General features: G+C 42.8%; 2 protein-coding genes across 5 annotated transcripts in view; one reads left to right on the top strand and one right to left on the bottom strand.

The window, feature by feature from the left end:
* The first annotated feature begins 1337 nt into the window (after positions 1-1337).
* GGT6 (gamma-glutamyltransferase 6) lies at positions 1338-5467 on the top strand. Its single transcript, XM_051964877.1, has 4 exons — positions 1338-1589; positions 2271-2494; positions 2620-2733; positions 3782-5467. Exons 1-4 carry the CDS (start codon positions 1414-1416, stop codon positions 4894-4896), a joined length of 1629 nt encoding a protein of 542 aa, XP_051820837.1. The 5' UTR covers positions 1338-1413; the 3' UTR covers positions 4897-5467.
* Positions 5468-5735: 268 nt separating this feature from the next.
* TMEM8B (transmembrane protein 8B) overlaps positions 5736-25580 on the bottom strand; it is an 86256-nt gene continuing 66411 nt past the window's right edge. For all 4 annotated transcript variants that reach the window (XM_051964845.1, XM_051964858.1, XM_051964851.1 and 1 more), the window contains 7 exons: positions 24238-24331; positions 23930-24053; positions 18545-18687; positions 17832-18010; positions 15069-15215; positions 13746-13862; positions 5736-10251 (listed from right to left, as the gene is read on the bottom strand). In XM_051964845.1, the coding sequence (XP_051820805.1) occupies positions 9916-10251; positions 13746-13862; positions 15069-15215; positions 17832-18010; positions 18545-18687; positions 23930-24053; positions 24238-24331 (1140 nt within the window). In that variant the 3' untranslated portion in view covers positions 5736-9915. The remainder of the gene's footprint in view (positions 10252-13745; positions 13863-15068; positions 15216-17831; positions 18011-18544; positions 18688-23929; positions 24054-24237; positions 24332-25580) is intronic.

Genomic DNA, 25580 nt, shown 5'->3' on the forward strand with positions numbered 1-25580 from the left:
AGAGCACAAATTTGGGGTTGTGGGTGAGTGAAAAAGAAACAGAGACCATTCTGTCCAAGTGTGGGAAAATAAGGGTCATCTTGGACTTTTGAGAAGGCTCTTGGAGGCCATCCCTCCCCTAACTGTTACATAAATCAAAAAAATGTTGGGGAGGAAGATATTCCTCATAAAAATACAATTTTTATATTAAATGTGTACCTTCAAATCACAAAATAACTTTGTACTCCCCAGAAAACCTCAGATTAGGCCCCTAAATTCACCAGACATACAAGACATTTGTTGTTCAGTCATTTCAAAGGTGACTGACTCTTCATGACCCCATTTGGGATTTTCTTTGCAGAGACCTGGAGGGGTTTGCCATTTCCTTCTCCCGCTCTTTTTACAGATAAGGAAAGTAAGGCAAACAGGGTGAAGTGACCTGGCCAGAGTCACACAACTTGTAAGCTTCTGAGGCCTGACTTCAGGCCCAGTGCTCTATCCAGCCACTTAGGTAACCCTTGCACAAAGCATAACTTCATGGAATATAGCCTACCCTGAGCTTTAGAGGATTTGAAGACATCACAAATTCTTGCAATATTTCTATCCTATCATTCTAGATCCATATTTATATGGATATATATATTTGATATGTCAGGATAAAAAAAAATTTTCTTACGCTCCTACTATGTGTAGATACAAATAATAGTTTGCACTTTGCTTTTAAAATAACACTTTGGGGATTGAAAAGCACTTTATGTTTTCTCATCCTATCTTCACAAGACCCCTCTGAGGAAAATGCTGTTATTATTCCCGGCCATATTTTCTTCCACCTCCTCAATGACAAAAATGAAACATTCTTTGCTCTCAAGAAACATGCATTCTGTCATCCTCTCCCATCCTCTCATCTCCTCCTTCTTTTCCCTCATTCACAAGCTTGGCAATGAAAGGGAAGAGCTATGGATTCCCAAAAGAGTCCAACTGTGAGAACTCAGGCCGGATGAGGGACCTGGGCAATACTTAACCATTGCCACAAGAGGGCAAAAAGAACTCAAAGACTTGAGGTATCAATGAAGAAGGGAGATGAGGGAGATGGGGTCATTTGCTTGAGTTTGGAAGTCTCTAAACCTTCTTAACATGGGGAGCCTGGTAGTTAAGCAGGGCTCCAGTTCTCTCTGCAAGAAAGATCTCACCTAGAGATACTCAGATCTGGCTCACCCATCCCCTAGAGTCGGGCACCAGAAATCCTGTTTCCACCAGATAGACCTGCTCCTCCTCACAGGTCAAGTTCCAACAGGTATGAAAATGCTAACTCCACCCCTTCCTCTATCCTGACCTTCCCAGAATTGACACAGGAACTGTCCCGTTGCTAATGGTGCCTCATTATTCTTCCGCAGGTAAGGCTGCTCATTCACCTGCAGGAGAGTTTTCAGAGAAATGGAGCAGATCTGGGTCGACTCTCAAGCTGGCAGTCTGGGATCTGTGAAGTATCAGAAGCTACTTTTCCAGGAATCTGAATCTGAGGAAGAGGAAGAGGAGGAGGAAGAGGAGGAGGAGGAGGAAATGAAAGTGGTGCTATTTCCAGACTCAAGTCACCAAAGGGCTCCACAAGTGTGAGTTGAGGGGAGGTTGATGTTGTCCTGTACCTACACTGTGTGCTAAGAGGTAAAAAAAAAGCACGTGAGAGTCAGTGAGAGAGAGACAGTCAGACAGTGAGAGATGTCCCTGCAGAATGCCATTTTTTTATAAGGTCAGTAGAAATGGCATGAGCCCGAGGATCGGACCTCAGTTGGTCTCTTGGCTCAAGTTCCCTTTCTTCTAAGCCTGGTCTTATGACTACTCCACCTGTCTGGACCTGCTGGGCACTGAGCTTACCTAGCAATTATTTGAATAATAATAATGCATTTCCTATACAGCTTTAAAGTACACAAAGTACTTTCTCGACAATGACTCTGCTAGGTAGACAATGCAAGGATTAATGTCATCCCCATTGTGCAGGTGAGGAGATTTTGCCTAAGAATCTCAAGCTTTGTTCCAATGAGATTCGATCCAAAAGTCTGAGATTCAAAGTGTATATATCAGCATCTCTGGACTGCCACCCTCGGGAGTCCGGTACTGAGGACACTGAGACGGCAAACCTCATGGCAGGGGTCCCTGACCACCTATTCCAAAGCAGCATTCTTCACCATCTAAAACCACCCAGTTAGCAAGATCCCCCCCCCCCCCCAGAGGACCTGCCTGACAAGCTTAGCTTCTTTGACGGGTTTTCCACCCACCACTCTCTGTATCCACAGAAATCCTGCCCAAAGCAGACTGAAGATCTGGACTGGGATACTTTCAGCCCTCCTGCTGCTTGGACTAAGCGTCTACTTGGCTGCCAGACAGCTGAAGCTCACGGGGGCCTCTGACCAACACCAGGAAGTGGCAGCTGATCAGATCCAGAGCCTTGATCACCACACATCTGGACACCACCACAGCCCTGGCGTATATCCCCATGGAGCGGTCATCAGTGAGTCAGGTCAGTGGGATAGGAAGGGAAGGAGCAGGAGCAAGCGGGGAAGATGGGAAGAGGAGTAGGGACGCGGGGGTGGGCGTGCAATACTCTTGGGCCCCCCATTAACCTATCTTCCTCCCCTGTCACAGATACGTGTTCCATCCTGGGGAGAGACCTGCTGCTGGATGGGGGGAATGTGGTGGATGCAGGGGTTGGAACTGCCCTCTGCCTGGCATTAGTACATCCCCATGAAACAGGATTGGGTTAGTATGGTTCCCAAGCCTCCCAGAATTGTCACAAATAATATCCTGAGTCTTCCTCTATTCTCCATATCTTCTAGAACAAAAAAAAAAAAAAACCTAATTCTTCAGGATGGTGTCAGCACGACCCATCCAGAAGTATTTGAATAAAAGTGGTCAAGAAATGCTATAGAGGGGGGTTGTTTCAGGTAAAGAATAACTAGATTTGAGTGGTAGTATGAAACAGGGGAGAGAATATCGAACTTGAGATCAAGAAGGCCAAATCCCATTTCTGACATTAAGTAACTGTGTGATCCTAAGCAAGTCACTTACCTTCTCTGAGCCCATCTGTCAAATGAGGAGGCTGGACTGGAAAGCCTCTAGCTCTAGAGCCTGTGATCCCAGATGACCTCTGAAGTTCCTTCTAACTGTATAATTTCAGGACGCAAACCCCTGATTCCCCATAGACAAAGTAAAGGTTAGAATTTTGATCTTCTCTCCTGAATGAGGTCAGCCTGAGCTTCCCAACTCTTCTGGAATGAATTAACTCAAACGCCATGAGAAGTTATCTCAAGCACAACCATTAACTTGTCAGGACTGGAAGAGACCTTAGAATCATCTCTGCCATTTTATCTAATAAAAATTAACAGTAAGGCTGGGACCAAACCGTTGTGTTTGTGGTTCTGGTTAAAGTCCATGCAAGCAATTTCAGTGCTTACAGATGAAAAAACACAGGGATAAAAGAGATGGTCTGCTGTCCAGATAGGTATGGCCCTTTGATGCCCCAGAACATTTTAGCATCACGCTCTCTCTGACCCATCAAGATGAAGTCACTGACCCCCTGATCTCTCCCTCCAGACTGTTGTGGTCTCCCTGGACCCTGTCAGGTCCCCAATTAGGATGTACTGGGTTAGTGTGAGCTCTTCCCGCAGGCCTTCAGATTATGTCAGCACGACCTATGTCCTCTCTTCCACGAGATGGGAATGTCCAGCCCCAAGCCAGCTGGTGTCAGAGACCCGGTCTCCTTCCCCACCTTACATGACAGCCACAAATCTTCTCCCTTTCTTCCCAGGCGCCGTGTTCTGGGCCCTCTTCCATAACAGCTCCTCCAATCAAACCATGGCCCTGATGCCGGCTCCGGCCCAGGCTCTGGCGCCCAGCCTGGGAATGCCAGGGGCTCTGCCTGCCCTCCGCCTTCTGCACCGAAACCTAGGCCGTCTGCCCTGGCCCCGACTGCTGACTGCTACCATTGCCCTGGCCCAAGAAGGCTTCTCCGTGGACAAAGCCCTAGCAGAGGCGCTGGCGGAGCGGGGTGCGGCGGGCCGGGCCACAGGCCTGTGCCCACTACTGTGCCACCCCAATGGGACCGTGCTGGGCCAGGGCAGCCATGTAACCAACCTGGGCCTGGCTGCTGTGCTCCAGAGAGCTGCCCAGACTCCCGAAAGTGATGGCCAGTTTCTGAGGGCTCTCCTGCACCCAGTGGCAGAGGACTTGTACCTAGAAGAGCCCCTACCCGGCCACCTGCCCACCCTGGAGCCAGCCGTGCAGCTGGCGTTGCCCCAAGGCCTGCTATTTACCACCCCAAATCCCACAGCTGGTGAGCTGCTACTGAAGATACTGAGGAACCCCCTGCAGGCGGGGGGGCTCCCCTCCGACCCCTGCCCCGAGCTCCTGGCAGCTGCCCAGGGTGCGTACGCCGGGGCCGCTCCCGCAGCCCCTGTAGGCAGCCTCCTGGCAGCCATGGACAGAGAGGGTTCGGTGCTCCTCATGGCCTCCTCCCTCAACAGCACCTTTGGCTCCGGGAGGCTACTGCCATCCACAGGTATCCTCCTTAGTGACTTTGTGGGAGATTCCCAGACTCTCAGCTGGGCCTGCCCTGCCCTGCTGTGCTGCGGGCCTGAGGGTGATGTGCTAGCTCTGGCAGCTTCCGGAGGGTCCTCTGCACCCCTGGCTGTGGCCAGGACCCTGCTCAGCCACCTGGTTCTTCAGCAGCCCCTGCCTGATGCCGCCACTCGGCCCCAGCTACACATTCAGCTTGGCTCCAACGGAGCCCCCCTTACCTGCAGGAAGACCCCTCCTGAAACGGGGGCCCCCCGCCCTGAGGCCCTGCTCCTCGTGACCACCCATGCTGAACACGTCAGGGCCACAGGCGTCCCGGCCAGCTCCTACCCTTCACGTGGGCATTAGCCCAGGCAGTTATCCCTGCCTCACAAGCTCTTCTGGGGAACAAGGACTCAGAACGGGCCGTGACCCAGTAACTCCCATTGGTCGGAGCCGGTGTCTGGTGCTGACCTCCAGAGGTGGTCAGGGAGCTACTGCTGCTTCTCCATGCAAAGGGGGCTCCGTGGAAATGCTGAGGGAGGAACCTGGGAAGCATCTGTGGCACCGAGGGGTCCGCCGGGGGCACTAAGTCACAGGGACTATTAATGTGCTATTGCCAGAGGCAGCCAGGTGCCCCAGTGGCTGCAGCCCGGAGCTGGAGTCAGGTTCTACTTATACACACACACACACATACATACATGTATGTATGTATGTGTGTGTGTTTGTATGTGGGTGTGTGTATATATGTATATATACATATATGTCTAAGGATATATGTGTATACACACACACACACACACACACATGTCCTTAGACAAATGGGGATAATAGCATGTATGTCCCAGGTTGTGGTACTGGCTATACAACCAGGGATATACAATTGGTTTGTTTTCAGTGTATTGTTGTATTGGATTAAATGAAATATTTGTGCCTGGTATATAGTAGGTGCTATGATTATTGCCTTCCCTTCCCTATACCAGCAGGATGCAGGGCATAGAGTTAAGTGAGAGGGCCTAGGAAAGATGGAGGAAAATTGGGCAAAAAAAAGGGGGGGGAAGGAAGTCAGTGGTAGTTTATCTTGCTTTCATCTTGCTCTGTGATTTCTGGAAAAGCACTTCCCATTTCTGGGATTCAAGGCATTCACTTGTTAAATAAGAGGTTTAAAGTAGATGATGTGAAATGTAGCTTTCAGTTCTCATATCCTCTAAATCTAAGAAAAGTCTTTTTACTAAGGAAAAGAACGAAAAACCTTGTCAGATGTCTGTCATCTGCCATATTGGTCTAAATATTTTTTTGTCCTTCACATTTTTGTCCTTCAAATCTGGTTTGTAAAAATCCTTGGTTTGGCCTATGATTGATATTATTCACTGTATACTAAATGTTTTTTACTTGCAAAGAAATCTCATGGAGCAGAGCTGGAAGGTATATGGCTTATATTTAGGGTTGCCTACATTTGGATAATTCCAATTATCTTGATACACTTATACATCCTGAGAGACATCGGGGTGAACTATCCACCTGGAAGTGGTCCATTAACTACCTGCTATCCTCCTAATCCAGTAGATATGATTGATATTCTCACTCCAGTCTTTGCCTTGCTGGGGAAAAAACTGAAAGGTGGGGGAAGAGGGGAGTAATCCCAAAAAACACTGAAAAGGAAATCTTTGGAGTAGATATCCCAGATAGGATTGGGGTGAGGAAAAGGAACTGAAGCCATAATTTCTAAGCTGGACTAGTCAATCCCATCTGTGACTTGACCTTGGAGAAGAAAGCCCATACCTTTAAACTCTTTCAGCATCAGTTTCTGGTCTCTTAGGTTTGTTTTGGGGTATTTCTTTTTTGTTTTTTTTTAGTAAAAGTTCCTTTTGAAAATAATTTTAATTTCATCTCACTTGAATTAAAGCAAAAAAAAAAAAGGTCTGTTGCTATCAAAACATTAAAAGGGAAGGAGAGCCCCAAGAGATATGGAGGTGGCAGCTATCCTGACCTGGTTCCTAAAAAGTCATTGAACTTGAGGCTGATTTAAACTTTTTAATAAAGTTTTTTCCTTCTCCTGGATTCTAGTTCACTCACATCAGAATTTTGGAACTCCACATTTTCCCTGTACCCTGTTAACTCCCAGAGAAGGGCCTAGCATAGCTCCCTGGTCCTGCGTTACATTTAACCATGTGTCCTACAAGTACCGTAGACTCTGTTTATAATGGGCAAGTCACTCAATCTAAGTTTCTTCATCTCTATAATGAGTTAGACTAAGTGTCCTTTGAACTCCATATCCATGACCATATGACCCTAAGAAGCTGCTCTTTATTCAGGGAGCGTGTATATACATCTGAATATGTCTATACATAGCTAGAATTGCGCTTGTGCACCCCTAAGTGTGCTCTCTACATGGAGGCATGTTTATACTAGTGTCTGCAAAACTCTTTGAACTTGCAGTCGAGGGTCTGGAATGCATCTGTGTGTACTCTTGGATCTAGATGTGCCTCCTTGGGGTGAAGGGGACTCTCTAAGAGACACACCAAGCTTCCACTCTGACACAAGACATGGAAAAGGGATTAGATTGGCCCGCTTGAGCACAGTGAGCCAAACTAGGACCAAGGGATAACGTCAGACGGGTTCGAGAGAAATGATTCTATCTCTCAAGTTAATAACCAATTACTATTGAGGTGATTCAGGATTTTTTCCCTTCCTATTTCCTCATTCTCTACTATGTCAAATCAGCCTCTGAGGAATAGGGCTGATAATGAGATTGGATTTAACTTTCTTCTAACTGGGAAAGTTTAGATACATCAAAATGTATCCTAATCTAGTAGAATTTGGGGTCATTGAGTTCTATCGAGACAAGGTTGGGTGGAGATAGTGAGCTGGGAGTGATCTGAATAGAGATAAAATTGACATAATCAAAGTCATGGTCCCTGATTTCTCTTTAGAATAGGTTTGCCTCTTATAATAATAATCATTCATTAATTGTTAATCACTCAGAGTTAAATGCCACTTATTGGGAACACTCGTTATTCTTCCAAGAGTATATAAGTGTTAAGAAGTCTCCAGGAGGGATCTTTGGTTTACCAGAGACAGCCAAATGACCATCTTTTATTAATTATTCACTAGCCATAATTAGTTACCCAGAAATTATGTCTCTCAAACTTTGTACACATCATAGACTTGATAAACAATATGTGTACTCCAGAAAGGTGAGGTTGGATTTGTCAAGCATGTTATAAAGGGAATTCTTGGGCAGGTTGAACCAAAAGACTGCTGGGTCACTTCCAACTCTGAACGGCAGATTTGGTAGCATTCATTAAGACTTCTAACCTTCCTAAACAAATCAGAGATGATTGACACTTCAGCTTATTGTTGCCCTTAGCAACTATTCTACCCATCAATCAGATGGGACATGGAAACATAGGAAAAGTTCCTCTTTCTGAAGAGAAGGGGAGGCAAGGACAACCCCTCCAACCCAAAAAGGGGATATAAAAATTCCCAAAGAATCCAATGAAAACTAGATTTAGACTAAGAATCAGTCAGAGCAATCCAAACATGTAATCTTCAGTATGAATGACACACCTGAAGGTTTGACATTCTCTCATTTGAAGCTCTACACCTACATTTCCCCCATTTTCATTTTTTTGTTGTGATCCCTATTTTTTTCCTGGCAGTAAAGACTTTTTTTAAATGCAGATGAATATCCAGAATACTGAATATGAAGGCAGAAGTTTCAAATCTTGGTTCTAATACTTATTTCCTGTGTGTCCTTGAGCAAGTTATTCACTAAGGTTTTAGTTTCATCATCTGTAACACAAGATCACTTTCAATTCAAAACCCAGGATCTTAGGGGAAAAGGCTGAGTTTTAGAAACCAAGCGTCCCCTGGTGATAGTTCCCAGTAGTGGCAGGTAAGAATGAGGGTAGGTGAGATTTTCCTGGATTCTACAAGAAAAGGATGATCTGGTAGTTTGTCAAAGCTGAAAACCTCAAAGGGTCAGTGGATAGGTGTGTAGTCTATTGCCCTGGAAAGTACGTGTTCTTGTGATGTAGGGTCACCTCTGAGCAAAGAATCCTCAAAAAATAACAGAGCCATAATTTGTTGCTCTCCTGGGTGAACTATGTGATCCCCACTCAGGATTTTGGCTCTGGAGAAATGTGAGTCTTGGGGATGGCCAGATATTCTCTGTGATGTTACCCTCCCAGATGAGGGGTATCTCCAAACATCTTTGACTGCCCCATTAGGGATGTGACATTAAGGGATTTATCAAAACCTTCCTTAAACCTGTTCATGTTTTCAGGCTTGACCATGTCTCAGGCATAATATATTACTTATATATAGTCCTTGTTGTTTGTATCGAACCTTTGATTTCAGTAGTGTAGGAAAATCTCAGTGTAGATGATCACTTGCTTTACAAGTAAGTCTTAGAAAATTTCTAGGGGCCACTGAGAGATTAAGTGATTTTTCTAAAGTCACCCAAACATTATGTTCCAGAAGCATGTCTCTAAGGCAGAACTTCTCAATGCAGAAACCAGCTATCTACCCACCACACCCTGCTGTATCAGCTTATTTGTCCTAATCTGCCCGCAAATCCTAAAAGAGGTGTTGCCCCTCATTCTAAAGTCTGGAGTTTGAGTTAGCAAGTTCTATGTCTCTCCACCTCCACCTTAAGGATTTTCTAAACTCTTCTTAGACAAGAGCATCCAGCATCCCGCTATCTAAGATCTCGTGCCCAGAACTGCACATGGTTAGTGATTTACAGAATGTAATGGGGATGAGGAGAAGCTTCATTTGTTTTTTCTTCCTGATGTGATATCTAGCATTCACAGTGACCTTTTTAATCATAAGAATATTCAATAGGACCAGGAAAGCAAAGAAGGTGCCGCTTTACCTCTGACCTTTAACCCATATTCTATTTTCTGACCCCCAATCTCTACATGTCCAAAAATATAGGACTAAAGGAAGAGGTGGCACACATTTCATTGGAAATACACTCCAGTTCTAGAGCCACTGCACTCCACCTCAAGTCTCCTTCTACTCCTCCATCTGTTATATCCACTCAAAGACAAAGGGTGAGACACTGTGCAACTGGGTCAGGAATCTGGCACGAAGCAATAGATGGCCACAGTTGTTGGAAAAGTCAATATTTCTGGGGCCTGTGGGCTCCACGTCCACGGGGAGGAACGGGTGCTTCCAAGGTGAGTTCTGTGCCCCCAGGACAAACTCCATGTCCCAAGGGAGAGCTCTGTGCCCCCAAAGCCATGCGTCCATAAGAGGGCTCTCTGTCCCCATGTTGATGAGCTCCACATTCTCAAGGAGGACTCCAGGTCCCCAACAATAGGTCGTGTGTTTCGGGGTGTTCAACGTCCCCACGGAGGACAGTATGCTCGGGGACAGGTGTCAGCTGGCACAAATGCTGTTGATGGAAGGCCCACCTGGCCCCACCAAGCCCAACTCCTCCTGCTCATTGATGCAGAGCTGGTACCCGCATCCCCGGGGCCTGGAGAGGGGGGGGACTTTGCCATCGGATTTGGCTCGAGGGGGTAGCAGGAAGCCCACGCTGCCTGCAATGAGCATATGCCAGATGCTGTGGATGTAGAAGTAATTGTCCCGTGTCTCGACAAAGGCATAGAGGAGAACTGCACTGCCAGCAATGAGGCTGCCCGGGCACAAGTAGAACAGCCAGCGACGCCACGTCGGAGGGTAACAGTGTCTGCGGCGGACGCTGCGCACCGTCTGGGGGAAGAGAATCTGGAGTCAGGAGTCAGGAGAGCAAGGACTGGGGGAGGAGACAGGCAGAGGGGCCCAGGCAATGACTGAGTATAGCCAAGGAGAGCCTGTGGACATCAAGGGTCAAAGAGCTAGCTAAGGCTCTCCTGGGATTATTTGTAGTATCCACAGGAGACTCTGCCCTCATTTCCCCAATTATTGCTTCTGTCTTGCTCAAACTCTAGATATTGCCACTTCCACTCTGGTCTCTCTTCCCTGTGGCCCAGCTCCATGCCTCTAAATCACTGGGTTTAAGTAAGCTGAGTCACAGGTTTGCTTTAAGAGAATGTTGAGCCTTAGGGAAAACACTCTGAAGAAAAAGCAATGATGAACATAAAATGGGATAAACTAAAAAATGCATGTATCCAAAGAAAATGTACAGAATAATGAGACCCAGAGGAGACAAGAGTAGGAAGTAAAATACTCAAGAAATGTTCCCCTGAGACTTTAGAAAAGTCATTTAATCTCTCAGTGGCCCCTAGAAATTTTCTAAGATTGTTACTTATAAAGCAAGCGACCATCTACGCTGAGATTTCCCTACGCCACTGAAATCAAAGATCCAATGCAAAGAGTCTCCTACTAATGCAATTGAAAGAAGTCCAAACTCTTTCCTTCTTTCATCTCTTTTTCTGACAAGATAGTAAAGAACTAAGAATTCATGGAGGATGAATCTATGAAAGTTCCCTCTCTCTAGACTTGTGAGCCAGAACACCTATTTTTGGTGTAAAATCATAGGATTTTAAGTAAACCACTTAAACAGTGATTCTAAGTTTCCTTAAGTGTGAACTATCACATGAAGTTGTTGGGGAAAATCAATAATAGAGATGTAGGTGGTTGTTATTATTGTCTTAATAATAATTATGGCTGAATTAAGGAAAATCCATTTTAGCTTCAAGCACATAAAGATTATAATAACTTTATAGGAAAATACAATAATTGATTAGCTAGATATAAGTCAGAAGCCCAGAGATTTGGTATAGAAGCCAAGCAGGTAACAGGTCCAGACCAGTGAAGGTATCAAGAGTAAGCTAAAGGTCTAAGAATCATGGAGTCAGTTGGGACATGAAAGAGAAAACAGATCTTTTAAATCAGGACAAGCAGGGGGAGGCTTCTATCGATCTGATTAGTTCAAGATAATAGATGCAGCAAACAGAAATCATTCATTGTGTCTGACTTAAAAACTTCACCTATTAATCATATTTATAACTCAGGTAATAACCAGAAAAAAAGGTACCAGCTTACTTTTAGAGCCTTTAGCTAAAGCAAGGAGCATGTAATTCTGCTAACATTGAGAGGGGAAAGCAGTTACTAGTCTAGTAATGATCAAGATAATGGCTGATCACCTGCCCTGAGAAGAAAAAAATTAATAAAATATCATAGAAATAAAGTAGGGATCCAGCTAGCACAGAGCCAAAGCCTGACCAGATAGCTAGAAGATTAACTAGGAGGTCAGTGTCTAGGATGCTAGCCTTGGACTCAGAAAAAGTTAGATGTGCATCCTGCCCTGAATATTTATTATTTGGGCAAGTCACTCAGTCTGTCTCAGCCTCAGTTTTCTCTGTAAAATGAGGGGTTGAATTCAGTGACCTCTTAAGGTCCTTTCCAGTTCTTAAACCATAATCCTATGAAAACAATATGTGTTCAGTTACTCAGAAAAAAAAGCAAGTCTCTGTTATTTGTGATTTTGGCAAAATAGCTTGTTTTATGGCCTGGAGGTGACTGAATTCTAAAAAACTAGAGCAACAGAGCACATACTAAAGAAGGAAGTGGGGAGACGGGAAAAATCCTACTCCTATTAGGAGTTTGGAGAAGTTAATCACCAGAAGGCTAGCTATCAAATGATGACTCGAGGGAGAGGGGACATAGCAACTAATGAAACAGTTTGCTGAAGAAAAAAAAAGGTTTTTGGTCTACATCAATGGAGAGCACATCATACCATTGAAATTATGGATCCTTCAAGTCTAAGTACAGAAGTATCTGTAAATAGATGTAAAAAATGGAGGTCTATAAAATTGCTTGTCATTTAAAAATTAAGAAAGAAGAAAGAGGAGAAAGAACAAGAAGAGGAGGAAGGAGAGAAAAGAGAAAAAGAAAGAGAATAAGAAAAAGCAAAAAGAGCAAGAGGAGAAGGAAAAAGGAAAAAGGAGTTAAAAAGGAGGAGGAGGAGATGATGATGAAAAGAAGAATATGGAAGAAGAGGAAGAAGAAGAAGAAAAGAAGGAAGAAAGGAAGGAAAGAAGAAAGAAAGAAAAATGAAGAAAGAAAGAAAGAAAGAAAGAAAGAGAAAGAAAGAAAGAAAGAAAGAAAGAAAGAAAGAAAAGAAAGAAAGAAAAGAAAGAAAGAAAGAAAAGAAAGAAAGAAAGAAAAAGAAAAAAGAAAGAAAAAGAAAGAAAGAAAGAAAGAAAAGGAGAAGGAAGATGTCCTGGATTTATGTAATATAAGAGGCTCTGCATTTCATCCCCACTATCCATATAAAGGCCAAGCTTTAGGACCTAGTTCATCCTGTAACCCATTAAGAGTACTACTATTAGAACATTCTGGATGTCACCAAAATTAAGAGAAGCTCACTTGAAGAACAAAAAAAGAGTTAGGGTTTAGCCCCTTCAAAGGCAGAATTTCCATGTTCTGGTAAGAAGCCTCAAGAGAACTAGCATGAGAGAATCCAGCTCCAGAGATTAAGAGATTGAGCAAAACAAAAATAGAATGGAAACCAGGGAAGAATCAAAGATAAGTAATCTTTGTGATCCACCCAAGAGCCAGGATCACTTAACTTAAGACTGAACTCTTCTGTGGATATCATCAATACAAATGCTGAAAAACATAGGGGATTCTGTAAGGAGCAGTAGAAAGAGGGGAGGCCAGATCAGGAAGTTCCCCTTGGGCTGATGAAAATTAATTGCAAGCCAAAATCATTCAAAGGTGACAAAAAGAAAGCAAGAAAATCAAATTCTCCCTGACCCTGAAATGAGTGTCTCAGAGGCACAGGAACAGGTCTGTGGGGCTATGGAGCCCAAGGATACAGGGGCAATGGGATTTGGAACCTGGTATATTGATAAAGACATAAAGCCAGTTGGGGCCATAAATGCAGAAATGGGGAAGATTTGAGGAAAGGATACAGATAGGGACAGAGAATGGAAAGGTGGAGATGAAGCAGGGACAAGGCTACAGATATGGCATAAAGATAAGAATGTGGGTTTAGGGTAGAAATACAAGTGTAGGATGAGGACATGGATATAAGATCCCACAGGAAAGGATTCCAAAAATGAATAAAATCTATAACCCCACATCTGAGGGGAAGAATTATTATAGAAGCCATGCTGGACCACTCTCTCCTCATGCATGACATAATCAGAACATTCCCTTTCCACACCCACTTCTCTGACTTCCCTTACTCATGATGTGACTGACCTTCATCAGGCCAGGTGGTCAGGCCAGGACCACCGTTCCCCATGCATCCTTACCCATGCCGTAGCCAGGATCCCAAGGGCAAAGAGACTAGGTCCAAGAAGGTTCCAGAGGCCATGTCGGTCAAGCTGCAGAGCCATGGACAGTAGCATGGCCCCAAGCAGGTAAAGAACCTGAGGAAGAAGGGATAAAGGTAAGATCAGAGTCAGATGATCAGGAGTCTTGGGAGAAAGGGATCCTAGAAATAGGGGTTGGATGGGTGCTAGGGGGAGATCACAGAGCAGAAGGGAAACTGGAGATAGGAAAGGGAACAAAAAAGGAAGAAAGTACTTGAAATCAGAGCCAGAATTTTGAGATGGGGGAGAGGTATGGGAGACTGAAAAAAAGGAGTAAGGGATATATTTAAGGACAACAATATCTTATAAATATTATCCCATCTTATTCTCCCAACAACTCTGGGAAATAAATACTATTATTACCCTCATTTTACACATGAGAAAGCTTAATCAAGCAGAAGTTAATTGACCTGTCCAGGTCACACAGGGACTTGTACTCAGGTAGGTCTTCCTAACTCCAGGTCTAGTGTTCTATCTGCTGGGTTGAGGATGGCACTTTTAAATGAAGAATAATGAGAGCATTATTCTCTCCACTGAGAGAGAAGTGGGAAAATTATTTCTCTCTCATATTATGAATAGCTAATTATTACACTGGGGAGACCTCAGCTATTCTCCCTTTCTCCTATTTCCTTGATTAATCTCTCAAGGACAGGGCAAATAGAAAGATAGGATAAATATTCTCATTCTGAGTATTGCTACTCTGCTTAACTAGCTCAGGCATGAGTGGAAGACATAAATTCTTTGTTTAGATTGCCCAAGGCTTGGGTTTAATCTGTTCAAATTCTGTGGGCTTCCTCCCCCTGTAGTGATCTGGGCATCAGTATAATGTCTATATCCTGGGCATTCTCACTCAAACAGGGACCATTTGTAGATGTGAAATAGATTTTGGAGAGGATAGGTGTGAAATAGATTTTGGAGAGAGTAGGTAAATGGCACACAGATAGAGCACTGGCCATGGAGTCAGGAGGACCTCAGGTCAAATATGATCTCAGACATTTTTTAATGACCTTATCCTGAGCAAGTCACTTAACTCTCCAATGGAGGAGGAGGAAAAGGAGGAAGAAGGGAAGAGGGAGGAAGAAGAGGAGAAGGAAGTGGAAGAGGAGGAGGAAGAGGAAGAGGAGGAGGAGGAGGAAGAAAGAGGAGGAGAAGGAAGAAGGAGGAGGAAGAGGAAAAATAGAAAAAATAGATTGGATTTCAGGAATAGGTTAGTCATCTGCTTAGAGTTTACTCCTTCCTCCTTGAAATTAATATTAGACTTACCTGCTTGACCACAGGCTGCAAACGAGCCATGGCAATGACCGTGACCCACACAGACATGAGGGAGCCCAGGAAGTCGCAGAACTGTAGAACATCATAGTCCATGATACAGAAAACCACAATGCCCGGCTGGTCACATGCATGGTAGAACTAGGGGCAGAGGTCAGAAGTCACTAATAAGATTAAATTTAAGGCTTAGGCTCTACATCAAAAGTGTTAAACTCAAAAAGACTTGGGGATCACTAAAAAGTCCAATGACAATCTATATGGATGATCTTCATGATAACATTAACTAAGTTTAATTGTATTTTTAATTGTTTTGTTAAATATTTCTCAATTACATTTTAATCTGGTTTGAGCTGTATTCATTGTTATAAGAGGCATGTTCCAGTGTATTTGGCATTTCCCTCCTAGATCAAACTTTTTCCACTGACAACCCCTTTTTGCCCAAAAAATTTTTGTGCATCCTCAGGTATATGCACACACACACACACACACACACACACACACACACACACACACACATCACAGTGAAAGTACATATATATGTATGTATATGTATACATATATATATAATAGGCATATAAATCAAACATTTACTGATAATAAATCATAATTTCACAACCCTCCCATTCAGTTACAGGATCCTATTTAGGGTCAAAACCCAAAGTTTAAGAAGTTTTGTCTTAGATCATAGGCCCGTGCCTGGGGTAGAGGTCACAGAGTTTGTTTTCCCATTTTACATTTATCTTTTAAAGTCTAAATAGATTTATTTCATTGTTCGAGCCTGTTTAGATCTTTTTGAATTCTGACTCTGTTATCCAATGCTTTGCCCTTCCTTGCTTTGCATTATCTACAGATTTGATAAGAAGATTTATTCAAGTCATTGATTAAAATACTAATAATAATAATGTTAATAAAATGGGGTCAAGAAAAAATTACTGAAGACTCCACTGAAAATCTTCTTTCCAGTTGACATTAAATAATTAATGACTACTAATGATATTATTGAGGGGGGAGGATTAGAAGCATGATATCCCCATGATCTGGAAAATCTATATAAAATTTTTGGTTCTTCCTTCATACCAGAGAAGTATGAATTTTTTTTCCTTTTTCCTTTTGTGGAGTGTTTACATTAACCTTATTGTAAAATTTAGGTTGGTATTATATAATACTATACATATATTTTATATATTTCTGAATTTTAGACTTTTCTGTGTCATTTACTGATCTTTAAATGTTACCTATAGCTTCTGCAAAATTCCACCAAAATGCCCATTTAATTTCTTATGACAACCCATGACATATTAAAACTGAGATGGGGAAAGTCATGATTTGGAAAGGATAATTATTTTCTGTCAAATGGTTCGGTCAATCTCTAATTAATCTAACTTAACTAATTCTCTAATTAACCATTCTTTAATTCATCTAATAGTCCAGTCCTCATATCTTTCCCACATGAATAACATGACAGACTTTGGCAAATGATTATTTAAATCTAGGCAAATGCTATCTACAGAATTATACTGAGCTATCATTTTAATAGCCTAGTTTAAAAAAGGGAATGAAGTTATTCTGACTTCATTTGTTCTTGATTAAACCATTCTGGTTCTTGATGATCACTTCTAGATATTTACTATTCAATCTCTTAATAATTCTAGAATTTTGTCAAAAATCAAAGTCAAGTTGCTATTTTCAGCAATACAATGATCCAAGACTACTCTGAAGGACGTATGACAAAAAAAATGCTATCCACACAAGAGAAAGAACTGATCGTGTCTGAATACAAACTGAAGCATACTTTTCTTACTCTTATTTTCCTTAGAGGGTTTTTTTCTCCCCAGGGGAGACAGAGAAGATCTGTGTTTTCTTTGGTAATGTGAGTTTTATAGAAATGTTTTGCACAACTTCACATAGGGGGAAGGGAGAGAAAGGGTGAGGATCTGGAACTCAAAATTTTAAAAATAAATGTAAAAAAAATTGTTTTATATATAACTGGGGAAAATAAGTATTAAAACATAAAAAAGGACTCAAAATCAAGACAAACTGCATTCTCTTCTCTTATTGTCAGTGAAGGTGATATCCCTGAAAATGCCTTCTGATCCCACTTTGGGCATATCTAATAGGGGACAAAAAAATTAGTAGTGAAAGATGGCAGAATAGAAGGAAGAAATACAGTGGAACTTTACCCCATAACTTCTACAAACAAATCTAAAAAATACCATATTTTCTAGATTGGGAAATCCAAGAAAGAATCATAAGAAAAAAATTTTTTAGCCCAGGTCAGGATAAGGAGACAAAAACAAACCACTGAAGATGGCTACTCAGAGCATTCCAGTGCAGGACGAGAAGAGGTCCCAAATCCATCATGGAGGGGCCTTGACTTGTAGAGAGGATAGAAATAGATGTCAATTGGAGGATCTGTCTCTCATCACTCAGCTGAGTCACAGATCCAAGGCAGACTGAAAAGGAGACTAGGGATGATTCAAGGGTGAGGAGTGATTGTGAACTCTAGGCCATGTGGAATAAATTCAAAAACAAGCTAGAGCTAGGAGGTCTCAAATACAGTGCCCAACCCAGTTTAAAGTCAGCAGAGGACTAACCTTCTGCACACACACGTGTATGTATGATCACCATATAAGCATGTGGTACAACATACATGTTTTGCACAGGCGTGTGGGTATGTGTATTCACTCACAAACCCCGAGCACTACAGAGAAGACCAGGGTGAAAGTACATACCAAGATACTCCCTGAGACCACTTACTGTGGAGAAGAACATGGTGAAGGTGTAGACCGCAGCCTCCAGCACATAGCGACTTCGAACGGCCACAACCACAGGTGGCAAAAACATGAGGTTACTCAAGCAGAGCAGCAGCGTGGACAGAAGCTGGAATCCATAAGTGAGAGCATCTGCACTGTCCGTACAGCCCCAGCCACGCCAGCCTAGGGGGAATCAGAACAAGTCCAGTGCTCAGTGCAAGGACAGTCAGTGTGAAACAGGAGCTCAAGGACTCATGCTCTTTATGAACTCTTTTTAACTCCATAGAATCTCAATCCCCCGTGCTTTCATTGTAAGTTTGAGATGAGAGAACTTATCCCTACTTGCCTGTTCTCAGGTTCTGCCCTTTGCCCCTTGATTTTTTTTTGTACCTCAATTTCCTTCTCTGAAAAATGGAGTTGGATTATATGATCTCTAAGATGCCTTCAGGTCTAAATCCTCTTCCTCCTTTCATACCCTGTTTTCTTTTCAACATCTCTGGTCCTTCATTTCCTCCTCCTGCTCAGAATACTGGTTTTTCTTCCCTTCCCATGACCTCTATTAAATGCCCATACTTGACTCTCCCTACAAAATCTCACGCTTCCCAGCCCTGCCTCAGTTCCTGCAGTCTCAATCCAGGGCCTCCTAGTTCCTATCCTTAGCCCCAGTCTTTCCTGGCTTCTCCATCCCATGCCCTTTCCCCCAACTTCCTCACTTACCAGCCTTGCACTCACAAGCTGCATACAGGTAGTTATGTGTCCTCAGAAGTTTGCACTGACCATACGGGCCACAGTCATCAATGCATGGGGACAGGAAGGTCCGGAGACGGACCTCAGCAGTGACATTCTTACAGCGTTCAAACCTGCAGACACACTGATGATCATTCTGGGTGCCTCTGATCCTTGCCCTAGATACTCTATCTTCCACTGGGTGAATATATGGACATCTAGCCATCACTCTGGGCAAAATGACCCTCACTCTGGATGTGTCAGGCTGCATTCACTAATCACTGTACTGATCATCTCTATCCTCCTCCAAAAATACTCAAGTATTTGAAAGGCTATCAAGGAGAAAAGGAATTAAATGGTTGTGCTTGACCTCAGGGTCAGATTTAGGAGCAATGGGTAGAAGTAACAAAAGGGAAAAATTAGATTTGGCTCAAGGAAAAGAGTCCTACCAATTACATCTCTTCAAGAGGGAAACAGGCTGCCTCAGGAGAGAATAAATGGGTTTGCCCTCACTGAAGGTCTCCAAAGAAATGCCAGATGGGAGATTTGTTGAATGTCTTTTGGGGAGACTCTAGTTCAGACACAGTTTCAACTAGATAGGCTTCAGGTTCCCTTCCAACTCTTGTGATGTTGTGGTTCTGTGACTAACTCAATGGGCACCCACAGTGTCTGATCATCACCCTCGGTGCCAGTGGTCCTTACCCTGGGCACACCCAACCATAACCATGACCATTACACTCAAACTGAGTAGCATAATGGACACACTGGCCATAACCTCCTCGGACTAGATAACTATCATCCTTTGCACTCCTGAGTATCCAACTGACCCTCCCAACGAGCGCCTCTCACCCTTCCTCTGCTCTGCAAATAAAATAAGAATTAATAGTTCTTTAAACAGGAAATGGGAACTTAGTGGGAGGTGCAGCAAGAGACATAGACTTAGAAAAAGGAAGAGAGATGGCAGTCAGCTTCTGAATGCTCTAGCCAGCTAGAGTCATGCAATGAACTGTAAGATCCACAGTGGAGAAGACATAGCTACTGGAGAAGCCAGTCCAGATGTGAGTGAGCCTAGGACCATAGCTGAAGAAGCTAAAGGAAGAACCAGCTAGTGAATATGCTTCAAGAAAAATGAACAGCAGAGGGAATGTAATAGAATGTAAAACCTCCCTGATGGTGGGGACTGTCTCCATTTCCCCCCATTTTTCCCTTTTTATCCCCATCACCTAGCACAATGCCTAGGTGATAGCCCTCAGTAGCATCTTGATAAATATTTGTGGAATTGACAATGAATTAAGAGAAGTGGTTTAGGGTAAAGGTAGAAATTCCAAGGGCCCAGAGCCAAAGAAAGTGTCTTCCAGGAAGGGGGGAGGAGGTGACTAATTGGACCAGATGGCATAAAGCCCAGAAGAGGAAGATTTAGGGCCAAATAGAAAAGAGCCTTCCTCCTCCAGAGGCCAAGCTAAAGAGACCTCCAGGAAGAGGTGAGAATCCTACCCGAGAGCTAGCATCCGCTCCAATCCTTAGGCAAAGAGCTTGATTAACTTGGGTCAGCACCAACTCAAACAGGATTTAGGTGAGGCTTACTCCAGAGGCAAAACACAAGAGTTGGATCAGAGAAGAGGGCCTCAAACTTCAAACCATCACTTCCACTTCATTGATGAACAGGACCACCTATTCCTATAAACTTTAAGAAACCAACTAACTTTATACCTCTTCCTTTTTTTGTTATTTTAAGTTCTTATCTGTCTTCTTGTCCTTATGGAAGGAGATTAGGAGAGAAGAAGAAATAATAAGCCTTAAGAAGAATATTGGGTTCTTCAGAGACAGTAAGGAAAGAAGTAGAAAACTGGGTGCCTTTGTACAAGGTTGATACATGGGAACCTGGGTGAAAAGGTATTGAGAGTAGATCCAAAGAGCAGATAAGTCAAGTTCAAAAGCATAAGGGTTGGCCTTGGAACAAGAATCATCTCCTATGGCTTAATACTGTTATGAGGCCTCAGGAATTCCTCAGAAAAACACAGGTGGTAAAGTGAGCTAAAAACAAACCAACAACTGTGCAATTGTGCTTCCTAATATTCCTTACCTATGGTGCACATACCTGCTCAGGCACTGGAAACCATTGGTACTCAAAAAGAAGTATGTTCTAGCCTCTCAGTGTTGGGTAATGACTTGCAGCAAAGCAAGAAACTGGATAATAAAAATAAAATAATAGCAACTCAATTTTTGTATAGCCCTTGAAAGTTTTCAAAGTACTTTTCACATGATAACCTCTTGTGATAAGTAGTTCAAATATTATGGAAGATTTTCGTTTTATTTCATTTCACATAAGAGGAAAACTGAAGCTAAAAGATTCAGTGGTTTTCTCAGAGTCACATAGTACTTTTCAGAATTAGTATTTGAATCTTTAGCTCCAAGTCATGTACTCTTTTTGTACTACCACACTGCCTTGAGAGCAATCCCACACTGGGAAAGAGAGACCAACTAATCCAAAGAACCACAGTTAAGAAAGACTGTGGACCTTGTATTCCTCTTAAATCATGAAGATGAAGGAGTCTGTAAATATTTTAAAGTTCTTCCTTCAAAGGAAAAGTTCAATTCTACTTGACACTCAGGAATACCCTATAAACTATGTAGATCATAGCTTCACAGTTGAAGTAACTGTTGGAAAGGTTACTATTTACCTACTGTTATCTCCTGATCAAGAAGAAATTTCTGTCTTGATAGCATCCTTGACAAGAGCAGAAGGGAATGGGGTTCAAATGATTTCAAAGTCTAAGAAAGAAAATTCCCTGGACTAAATTCAGCATACTGAGTGAGTAGAGGCCGCAGATAAAGAAAAGGGAGTTGATCAAATTTACTTTCAAAAAAAATGTTGCTATTGTTTTTGCTTTCAAGGAAAGCTAAGAAAAACAGATTTAATCCTCAATGGGGGTCAGGGAACCACCCTAGACCAATAGCTATGAATCTCCATCACAGGTGTATTTTAATACATAAGAAACATAAGAGTAAAGAAGATTTATAAGTTAAAGCTGGGAGTCATTTCCCCAGGCCTTGAATTTCACCAGTTGTAGTTAGCAAGTAAGGATGGGGCATGTATCTTCCCTAAGTTGATTAGAGAAAGAAATGAATGCTGTTGTCAAAATTGACACTTAATATCATGCTTAATACAATGTTTAATGATCATTGAGAGAAATATTGGGAGAGTCCAAAGAAATCTCTCCTATGGGCTTTAGAAAGGGGTGTTGACAAATAAAAGTAAGCCTAGAAGCTAGGGTGAAGACAATCTTGTCATCCCCTTAGGAATGTATGGATTTAATTTGTTGTCTTTGGATTGGGAAGAAGTCTTCCAATGGCCAGTCAATAATGATTGATTTGAAATGGAACCACTTGCCATATAGAGATGATAGAGCTATTATTTGTGAGTATAATTCAGTTTCCAACTGGAATATCTATGAAGGAGCTTCCAAGTGGATCAAAAAGTTGCTCTAACTGTGAAACTCAATAAATATTCATTTGGATCTAACACAGAATAGAATAGTTGACCCTCAGTGTGAAGAATATGAAAAACAGCAACCCCTTTCCAAAGATATTTCAAGAAATGGAAGTGACCTTTAAGGGACATCCAGTTTAACTCCTTCAATTTACAGAGATTAAAGTGATTTGTCCCAGGCACAGGTATAATAACAAAGGCAGGATTTTCAATCATATCTTCACACTCCAAAGTCAGTACTCTTCCTTTGTACTCTTGAGTATTTCCAGATTTGATGTATATTACTATAGATTTAGATCTTTATTTGAGAGAGAAAAAAATGGATGGAGAGCAGTCCGAGGAGGGAGGAAGAAGAGGATTCAAGTCCACTTCTGATAATCTACTGTACTGTAAGACTCTAGATAAGTCACATCTCTCAGTGTCCCAGACAATCTTCTAAATCTATTGACCAAAGAGCAGATGCACCAGTAGAAGTTCCCACTAAGAATTTTTCATACTAATGAAATCACAGAGACAGTCCCATATTCTAGTTTAATCTCTTGGTTTTCCCCCTTTAGCTAAGAAAAAGTCAAAAAAATAAATTCTGAGGACCAGGTCACCCTCTAGGGTGCAGGATAGAAAACCCACTCTGCTTGTCAAGAGACCACATTCTCATCGCCCCTAATTTGTAAGAAATTGTTTTTTAGAGACACGCAATATCTCAGTGCAGGATTTGGACTGGGATGGGGAGGAACATCAAGGCAGGAGATGAGAAGATGGAGAAAAATAACTGAACTTTTCTTTATAGGAAATTACACTCAAATTAGCCAGGGCTGGCCAGGGTTCAAAAGGAAAGCCTTGTCATTATCTGAGCCCCTCCTAAAATCGGGCCTTTTTTGGGTAATAACAATAAAAGTTCACCTTTACACTGGGGATTATTAACCCAATTTTATGGATGGAGAATATGAAGCTTAGAGAAATTGAGCGGCTGGAGATTTGAACCCCATAGAGAGTTTTGACTCCCTGCCACAGATATGGGTGTGGTGACTTCAGGAGCTCAGCATGGGGGAGGTCTGTATTGAGCATGCTCAGGACTCTCCCACGCAGTCACAGATGCCCTCTCTTGAAGGTGTTAAAAAAACTTTCCCCTGCTGCCTTGCAAAAGCAAGTTTAAAAATAAACACTGGCATGACTTTATTTTTAAGGCAGGAGGGCGTTATCTTCAGAGAATGGCCCAAGATAACTTTCCTAGGTGATGCAGGGAAACGTTGAGATGGAGACAAACCATCTGCTGTTTACTGTGAGATGGAAATGTCTCACTTCAATGCCTTGTCCCAAGGTGCCCATTTCCCCCATTGTTTCTCCAATAGTGAGAAAGAAGGTGCCTAATGTCTGGCTGAATCAAGGAACACGAGCCCCAGGAACAAAACAGGAATAGAGGCAAGTGTAGCAGACTCTCAAAACTGGGAGGAGGAAGGTATATAAGGAAAAGCATGAAAAAAACTAAGGGAGATCCCACCTAGCTCCATTTATGACTGGTTCCCTACCTTCCACCCATTCCCCACCACCATGCTTCTCCATAGTTTCCAACAGTAAAACTCTTAGACAGTTGTAGAAGGCCCTTGTAGGGCTTTGGGAATGGAAGGGAAGGAAAGGAGCCAAGGAAAGCTTCCCTTTTCTGCAGAAGCCCAGTTGGGCAAGCATGTGGTGCCAAACTGGAAGAATCAGAGAAACTAAGTACCCAGGCCCTTAAGATAGAGTTCAAACCCAATTATAAAGGGAAGAATCCTTTCTCTTTATAACTCCCCCCAGCCTGTCCTTCTAGTGTGCTCCCTAAAATGATCACTCTTTCACTGTGACTTTCCCAATTGAAGTCTTCATCATATCCCCCACTTTTCTGCTCTTACCACGGGCCTGCTCCACACAGTGATCGGAGAGTCAGGTACCAAGTTCCTGTTTGGGGAAAAGGGATTCGCAGTCTGGAGATTTTAGAAGCAGCATTGACAGAGAGAATGAAGCCAGCCAGGGATTCTAAGCAAAAGACAGGAATCACTGGGGATGAGGGGGTGAAGGAAGAAAGGAACCCCCATCGCCTTCCTCTTTACCCTGACATCTTCCCTCTCTCCCCATCCTCTTTCTCTTCCCTTATTCCACTTCCCCACCATCTCTTTCCCTCCTGTTACATTACTCCCTAATCAGACTCCATCATTCTCACCTGTGGAGCAGGTCACAGAAGTGTCACCTGAGCTCAGAGGTACCTCATGAGTCAGGCATCCAAACACAGTGGCATTTTCCTGGAGCAGTGAGCTCTGCATGAGGGGAGATGGGAGGAAAAAGTATAAAGGATTTCCACCCTCACTTGCCTCACAACTTGGTTTCCCATACTGCTAAAAAACATCTCCAAGAACCTCTCCCCACTACTACCATAACCCTCCAGACCTACACACACCAAGCCTATAAATGACTTTTATCCCTAACTAGAGGACTTTTCCCCTAATTGCCTTGCCCCCCTGCTCCTTCAGAATACTTCCCAGATTCCCATAAACTTTTGATTAGTAATACCTATGTACCTGATATATCCTCCCCCTTCTCACAAATGTAAACCCCTTCAATCAATTTCTTTCGGATTCCTACCTTTATTATTCACATGTGATTATATAAAACTCTAAGGAGTTTTTAATTTGTTTTATTTATTATTTTATTTATGATGGCTTCCTTTTGTGAAGGAAAGCCCCTGAAGTAGAGACACTGAATTTAGACTTAAATGAAATATAGTTTATTTTCCCTTCAGTATTCAAGGTACCCATTATTGACCCACCAGTTACCACCATAAGCCACTGCCTCTATTTGGGATCTCTAGTGTCAACAAAATGAGTAGGTGGTATATCATATGTAGGAGGAGAAAGGAGATGTGGACAGGGAAGCCTTCCCCATCAAAGGAGATAGGAACCACCAGTCCTAGGAATGAAAGATGTTGAACTGGGCTCACAAAGAAGATGAAAAGAAATTACAGAGCCAAAGAGAACCTGAGAGAGACCTGGGCCAATATCCATTTGAATTTAAATGAAAGGATTAAGAAGCCAAGCAAAAGGCAGGAAGGAAGGAAATCTAGCTAGGAATGGAATCTGGCAATGCACCTGAGATTTTAGAACATTAGCCTTCTAAGACTAACACCTACTGGGTATCTTTGGACTTTTTCCAATGACTTATCCCTGTCTTATTTTGGGAAGACTTGGGGGATGTGGGTTCCTAATAACAGATGGCACAGGGGTCAGATATGGACAGCCAGAACAAATCATTAAAGGGGAAGAAGGATGAAGCAGACAGAAGAACCAGAGGAGCCACCAGAACTACATAGGGATTTGCAAAAGGCATCACTGGTTGAGCAAAATAAATCAGGTATCATATATGAAGGACATGAGTCTGATCGGGAATAGGCAGAGCTAAGCAGAGTTCTAAGTCCAAGACAAGTCAGAAGGGCATGGAACAAAGAAAGGCTGTTGATGCAACAGTAAATGCCTTTTTGCCCCAAAATGAGGTGCTTTTTTTTTTGCGGAA

This window comes from Antechinus flavipes, chromosome 1, assembly GCF_016432865.1.
Source record: "Antechinus flavipes isolate AdamAnt ecotype Samford, QLD, Australia chromosome 1, AdamAnt_v2, whole genome shotgun sequence".
Lineage (NCBI taxonomy): Eukaryota > Metazoa > Chordata > Mammalia > Dasyuromorphia > Dasyuridae > Antechinus > Antechinus flavipes.